A 7,653-nucleotide genomic window follows, 5' to 3' on the forward strand; every position below is an offset into this window, starting at 1 on the left:
ACTGCATCGTCTTCTTCTTCACGACACGATCCCCAGTCGTTCACGGCGAGACTTTTATTGAGAAGAATGAGAGTTATTTGACGTGGCAAATAATGTATGGATTCTCTTTGTCCAGATCGCAGCTTACACGGGATTCAACCAATCGAAGGACTGGAGGTGAAGCAGTCTTCCGTCGAAGGGGTTCCTATAGCATCGCAGCAAATATACATCAGATCAAATCTAACGATTGATACAGCTTTTACTTGATATGTTGTCTTCTTTATTGAAGCATATATAGTTTTTATATATTGCTTTTATTAAGTATTATGTATCATGGAAACCAGTAATAGTCCTTCCACCGTGTCATCCTTTCCTTCCATAGATTGATGAAGACAGGAACAACCCTGTTACAGATCATGTCATAACTTTCTAACGACGATTACTTATATCTGAGACGAAACGTTGACTAAGGTCTTCACAATAAAAAAAACCAAATGAAAACAAGCAACTTAAGATTGCAACAACCACATTTACCTTAATTCAAGACAGTTCACAATAACTAAAACCAAAAGCACCTTATAAACGATCATTTTTTATATGTTATGAGCCTGTACTGGAAAGAAGTAGAAAAGTCAATCCTTCAAGGCAATTATGGAACACAAACACTAATCATTATATCATAGTATACATCCTAAGCATCTTATCCACCACAATCCCACCAGAGAGCAAAGAAAATCATGAAAGCTTGGCGCATGAGGTTACGAGCAAAATCATTGATGGATGAACAATGAAAAAAAGGTACACGATGCGTTTTACAGATAAAAGCTCACAATGACCGCTTCTTAAAAATATGGGAGACATGCCAAAGCATCAAAAAGAATGACCTGAGTTTTCTTAGTCATAGTATAACATCCTACTTATCTTATCCACCACAGTCACATCAGAGAGCAAAGAAAAATCATGAAAACTTAACGTGTGAGATTAGACGCAAAATCTTTGATGGATGAACAATGAAAACAATGACTGCTTCTTAAAAATATGGGAAACATGCCAAGGCGTCAAACAGAATGACCTGAGTTTTCTTAGTCATAGTATAACATCCTACTTATCTTATCCACCACCATCCCACCAGAAATCAAAGAAAAATCATGAAAACTTCACGCGTGAGATTAGACACAAAATCTTTCATGGATGAACAATGAAAACAATGACTGCTTCTTAAAAATATGGGAGACATGCCAAGGCGTCAAACAGAATGACCTGAGTTTTCTTAGTCATAGTATAACATCCTACTTATCTTATCCACCACCATCCCACCAGAAATCAAAGAAAAAGCATGAAAACTTCACGCATGAGATTAGAGGCAAAATTTTTGATCGATGAACAATGAAAACAATGACTGCTTCTTAAAAATATGGGAGACATGACAAGGCGTCAAACAGAATGACCTGAGTTTTCTTAGTCATAGTATAACATCCTACTTATCTTATCCACCACCAACCCACCAGAAATCAAAGAAAAATCATGAAAACTTCACGCGTGAGATTAGACGCAAAATCTTTGATGGATGAACAATGAAAACAATGACTGCTTCTTAAAAATATGGGAGACATGCCAAGGCGTCAAACAGAATGACCTGAGTTTTCTTAGTCATAGTATAACATCCTACTTATCTTATCCACCACGATCCCACCAGAAATCAAAGAAAAAGCATGAAAACTCCACGCATCAGATTAGAGGCACAATCTTTGATGGATGAACAATGAAAACAATGGAAAAAAAAAAGTACACAATGCATTTTACAAATAAAGCTGTACTCAAAACCAGACGACAGATTCCACTAATGAACAAAACAATGACCATTTCTTAAAAGTATGGGAGACATGCCAAGGCATAAAAAAGAATGACCTGAGTTTTCTTAGTCATGGAATCTCAATACAGCAAGGTAAAAGGTGGGCTCATCAACAAATTCTGTTATATGAAACGAATGTTCCATCGCAGCCCTTTCTAGCTCTGTTCTATCAGGCAAGTTATTAGTCACCATATCAGGATATTGCTGCCTATGGTTTTGCTCTATGACCTCCCTCCCTTGATCAAAGCTGAGAACCACCCTTGCACCTGTAAAATACAAATTGAGTCGACATGAAGGGATTGTTGTCAAATGTAGCAGCAAAAATATTACAGAAGAAATATTTGGATGTCCAGAGGTAGAAGTTTGTAGAATGGTTGATTAAACTGCAGTAGTTATAGAATTCTAGGTGCTCGTAAGTGGGATCGATTTTGATCAGTGACAACATGGGTTAGCTATGAAGTTGACACAGCAATAAAAAAAAAGAACATGAGCAATAAATGCATCTTGTTGCCAACACAAATTGGACTATGTTTTCCGAAACAATGTTTCGACTTATCAGCCATCAGGTGAATCCACACCAATGCTGATTTCTAAAGTTCCCAGTCTCCGAAACAGAAACCAATACGTTGACCTTATTAGCATTTGATTATCCTTGGCTTTATTAGACAAGCCTCTGCCAATACTTGAAAATCATGCTGGCAGACCAAATGTTGGCTTTTGTATAGAATATTACTTTGCTAGTTCCCTCATTCATGTAGAAATACCAACCAGCTGAATCTCTTATCCAAGCCTTCCTACAAGCTAACATTCTTTCCAAGATCAAAGGGAGAAACTTAAATCTTGCAAAATCACTGAGTTTCCTATATCTGTTTGTCTAGTCGTAAATCTCGTAAGAAGGCCTCGTTAATGTGCTATCCCCAGTGGATGTTGCTAACATTAGTTAAACAAATAAATTTACAAATTTCTCTTCTTTGATACTTTCGATATGGAACAGCACTTTAACAGACCTCTTCTTTCAAGTACTAGCATTCAAGCGAGAGAAGAAAGTGATGGGTGTCGAACTGACTCATATTTACAAAGGCTCAAAGGTACCAAAAGACCACAATGACTCCCGGTAACTCTCCTAGTAATAGACATTGGACTCCTAAACTAAAAAGGACTCTACTATGGCAATTGCATAATATACCATGCAAAGTTTTGAAATTTCTTTGATACCAACAGAGAAGTTGCCAACTTTTGAGCATTCAGGTCTGTGATCTAATTATCAAAAATAGTTTTGTGAAATAGCAGCCGCACTGGTGACAATTCTATAATTCATCCACCGCAACAAGATTACATGGAAAAGAAAAAGAAAGACTTCAAACTAGTTAAAAGGATGAGGTTCTAAGAAATCGAAACAATTTTGTCATGTCAGTCAATCAGGCGATATCATTCAAGATTCACAATCTCCAGCAAAAACAAACAATAAATATATGAGCCAAAGGTGGCACCTTTAATGACAACGAACTGATAAGACCTGCATGGTTACCTAAATGACGCCAATTTTAGTTCATTCATGATGGTGTTTTAGGATACGAGGAAGAAACGAACCTGGAGAGGACTTCCCAGCAAGCGAGATCAACAGCTGATCAATCGAAACGCCCATCCCAGGGAAATAGCCGATGAACACGGCATCGAAGGGCGAGAACCTCTCAGGCACGGCGTCGACTCCGCCCTGCCAGCACCGCACCCGGTCGTGGCTCTCTTTGATCATGGCGAGCACGAAAAGCGACTCATGGATCGCCACCAGGAGCTCGCAGGGGGCCGACTCCACCACCCGGTCGACGAAACTTAGGGTCGGAAGTGCGGCGAGAACCCTGGAGCCGGTCCCCCTGATGTCAGCGGCCGAGATGATCCGGCGGGCCTTATCGGCCCGCTGCTCCTCGTTATTGGTGGCATCGGCGTCGAGGAAGGACCAGTCCCTCTCGACGAGCTCCCCCAGTGGGAGCGCAGAGGCGGAGAAGGCAACGGGGGAGGGAAGGAGCGGCGGGATTGGCGAGGAGGAAAGGCGGCGGAGAGAGCGGCGGGGTCGAAGGTGGAAGCGGCAAGGAGGAAGGTTTGAGGCTGGGGTTCGGATGGGGTGGAGGAAGGGAAGCGCGGAGGAAAGGACAGAGAGGAGAGCCATGGCGAGGGTTTCGCGGTGGCGAGCGATTCCGAGTGTCGATAGGGGGGGACATGCCTCAAGATCGGTGCTAATGCGCGGAGGGTTCAGATGCCGCCTCCATGGGTCCAACACACATGAAACAGGAAACGTGCTAACGATAAATACTGTAACGTTTTCGTCAACAGCTTTAACGGTATGAAAGAAACGACGTTAAATATTTTGTTTTTATAAATATAAGTATCGTAATATATTTTTAAAAATATAAATATTAAAATATTAAAAATAATTAATTATAGGAGATAATATATAATTAGCTTAGCACTCCTGCACTGCCTTTTCATGTACACCCTAAAGATTAAGGGTACCAAACATATGTAAACATAAATCAGAAATCAAGTCTTTTTGTAATCCAAATTTGATTGAAATCAAATCAATTCATTCCTGTATAGAAACGGGACACGAGTCTCATATTAGGGTTAAGATTAAGATTAAATTAAATTTAAGACTAAGTTAAGGATTAGGATTAAGATTAGAGATACACTAAGGTGTCGAACACGTGATAATGAGATGTCAATCACGAGATGCTAACCTCGACCACCTCATCAAACACATGATGAGATATCAACCTCATGTCTATCCTTATATCAAAGGCTAAATTAGAATTAGAGCTGCATGCATGTTGAGGGCCATGAGAAATTAGCACACTTAACTGGTGAGACTGCATCCAAGACTGCTGCAACTTTGTTTAATATGTTCTCTTAGATTGATGTAATTGTAATTGATCTTTTCCAGATCCAATAGGAATATGCATAATTTCTCAAGGTAGATGAACTAAATAAACAAAACAGTCAAAGGCTCCATTAACAGTCAAGTGGAGGTATAAGCACCTTGAAGATCCAACCTGTTTACTGTTTGAAACAGCAGGCAAGGTAATGAAACTTTACTCCTTATTCAAGACCTTTGGAACTTTTATATATGGGTCGTCGTAGCTTGGAACTGTTGCTATAATTGCCTCCCTACATTCGTTTCATAACATAAAAATTGTTACTCGGTCCAAAGAATTGTATCTACATTTTGGCAAGTCATAAATTTGCTAACCTGTTCCCAAATGTTTCTGGAGCATCTTCTCTTTGGCTTGTGCTAGCATCAGTATCTGAGTAAGAAAAATAAGAAATAAACAGAAAAGTGGATAGATTAATCACCGCTGCATGTCACAGATGATATAGCAAACGTTTATAGCATTTAATATTCATTCTTATAATGTAAAAACAAAATAATAAGAAACTGATAATTCCTTCTTTTTTTTCTGCATATTGCAGTTCTAATACTGATCGGGGCATGAACCAATCATTTCAGTAGCCCCACTTTTAAGTATAACTTTCTACTCAACAGGCTTTCTTCCGAAAATTTTGAATTCATGTAATAGTTGTAAACCAAATTCTGCCTACCTGAAGGTACAAAAATCACAGCATTTGTTCGCGGATCATGCTTGGTGGTACCATTGAGTCGGGAGACTTGAAAATTTTAATCACAAGATTGTATATTTGGAAACCAACAGCAAGTCACAGTATAGAATATCACTTGTAGTTTAGGTAAAACATGATTGTTGTTTCCCCTTCTGAAATATTATGAGATTTATCCCTGTTCTGCATGAGCTTCAATTGCAACCAATAAGATGCAGGAATTCAGATGCTAAACAGACTTGTACGATGTTGAGCATGAAACTGAACCTCGAGTTGACAATCGAACACCAAACCTTCAATGAAGCATTCAGTATTTTCAGTTGTGCTTAAAAATGCATGTATACGATCATGAGAATTGGCTTCTGATGTATATCTATGAAATCCTCAAACCAACAACAAGATTCATATTAATGGTCTAAATCTGGTATTGATCTACATCCTCTCAAGCATCTCCATATCAAAATCATGAGGAAAGTGTGATTTTGATAATTCATTAACTTGTTCAAAAACAATGTAAATTATGATATATCATCAAGATTTATATTGACAACCTCTTTTTGCTATTTAAAACCCTGTTTAAGAACTCTTAATATTTTATAAGCTACCCCAATGCAAATGGACGTAAATGCTCTCAACTTATCACTTAATTCCAACAAGCTCTTCCAACCCCTTTCTTCCCTTTCTTTTTCTTCTTCTCTTCCTAACCGTCAGAGCATCTTTCATTGTCGATGAAGCAAAATGATGAAAAAAAGACATTTGATAATCAAGTGGAACGATCTAAAGATCAAATAGGAGGCGAGAAATAGGATTTACCGGTTATATGAAGTAATGGTAATTGGCTGGTTGTGGGAAATAAGAGTATGATTAAAAATTGAGGGGTTGCATATAAAAATTATATTTTATTATTTTTAAGGTGGCGGTATGAAGTAAGGGGTTGCCTATGGCAATCGCTAATATCATTCATTTTTACCTGATGCATGGGCAAATGATCTTGTGGTTTCATTATTTTTTTACATTAGGGTACTTATAGAGGTGCAGAATCACATCAGCAATAGAACTATCCAACTTTACAATTAGCATATAAATCCAACTATCAATATATGCTTTAATCACCAGAAAACCTTAAGAAACAGTTTTATGATTGCCAAGCTTAAAGTGCAATTGCGCAAGATTAAAGGTTGTGTACCAGCTCGAAGTGACGGTTCAATGGTTTCCAGATCAACAGCCTGAAGTTGTCCAAACCTATTGAAAAGAAATGATCAAAGACCATGCCAAGATATGCTCAACACAGAAAATCACACAACAACAGCAAAATGTTCAGCCATCTCCAGTAGCTGCCCTTCTATACAGCTTGACTGGCTATCAAGAAACTACCAATAATCTTGTGAACAAAACATCCTCACTAAAATAGAAAGAATTGTAGTTCTAACTCTCAGCATCATTTTCTTTTGGAAAAGAAGAGATACAAATCAAAGCTACATATCCATTTGAAAAGGATCACAGTACAGCTAGGTAGAACTGTGAAGGCAATTCCAATATCTTGAAATCGTAATAAGCAGATAGGAAATGTGTAAATGAATCACCCGTCATTAGGATAACAAATTGAACCATAAAACTGATATCACACATCTCGAGAATAACATGAATTCCAAAAGTTATACAGTCCGAGGGAGATCGGGCGTACCAGTCGATGACTTGTCTGATCTTGGGGGCAAATTGTTCCACCTGCCACGAAGAGCAGAAACCAAAAAGAGGGGAGCTTTAGATGAAAACCAAGCCGATACCGAACCACGGGAGCGGGAAAGGGAGAGGCTCAAACCTCTTCCGGGGTGAGGGAGATGCGAGCGGTGTCGGCGAGGCGGGAGACGTCAGGGGGTTCGGGGGCGGCGCAACGCGCGAGGGACGAGGAGTACGGCCGCGGCTTGGCCCCTCCCGCACGAAGCAGAATCAGCGTCGAACCGGACCGGGACCCGGCGGAGAGGTGGCGGAGGAAGGCGGCGCCGCAGCCGAGCGCCGAGGTGACCGACATCTCGTGATTCCTTCGCGGACGGACCTCATCAGTTCCCTCGCACCAACGATATCCTTGACCGGGAAGGGTTGACAACAGGCCTGGGCCAGACCGGGTGAGTTAACGAACCGGGTCTAATTAGGGGATGGCCCGATTCCGGACCGCGTTCTCAGTGGACTGGATCGAGAACGAACTCCAAATTGATTTG

General features: G+C 40.0%; 1 protein-coding gene across 3 annotated transcripts; it reads right to left on the reverse strand.

Moving 5' to 3' along the window:
* Positions 1 to 1,791: 1,791 nt before the first annotated feature.
* Positions 1,792 to 7,486, reverse strand: LOC135637137 (glutamyl-tRNA(Gln) amidotransferase subunit C, chloroplastic/mitochondrial-like). Of its 3 annotated transcripts, none has more exons than XR_010496163.1 (6): positions 7,257 to 7,486; positions 7,122 to 7,162; positions 6,624 to 6,679; positions 5,073 to 5,127; positions 4,862 to 4,990; positions 1,874 to 2,097 (listed from the first exon to the last, which is right to left on the reverse strand). XR_010496163.1 is itself a non-coding variant. In XM_065149590.1 (6 exons), exons 1-5 carry the CDS (start codon positions 7,464 to 7,466, stop codon positions 4,915 to 4,917), a joined length of 438 nt encoding a protein of 145 aa, XP_065005662.1. In that variant the 5' UTR covers positions 7,467 to 7,486; the 3' UTR covers positions 1,874 to 2,097; positions 4,876 to 4,914. The 3 variants fall into 3 exon arrangements, 2 of the variants coding, with proteins under 2 accessions (XP_065005661.1, XP_065005662.1); XM_065149590.1 differs by having other exon boundaries at positions 4,876 to 4,990; XM_065149589.1 differs by lacking the exons at positions 4,862 to 4,990; positions 5,073 to 5,127; positions 6,624 to 6,679; positions 7,122 to 7,162; positions 7,257 to 7,486 and adding an exon at positions 3,422 to 4,139 and having other exon boundaries at positions 1,792 to 2,097.
* Between the last annotated feature and the right edge of the window lie 167 nt (positions 7,487 to 7,653).

The sequence above is a fragment of the Musa acuminata genome, chromosome BXJ3-4 (assembly GCF_036884655.1).
Source record: "Musa acuminata AAA Group cultivar baxijiao chromosome BXJ3-4, Cavendish_Baxijiao_AAA, whole genome shotgun sequence".
In the NCBI taxonomy this organism is placed as follows: Eukaryota; Viridiplantae; Streptophyta; class Magnoliopsida; order Zingiberales; family Musaceae; genus Musa; species Musa acuminata.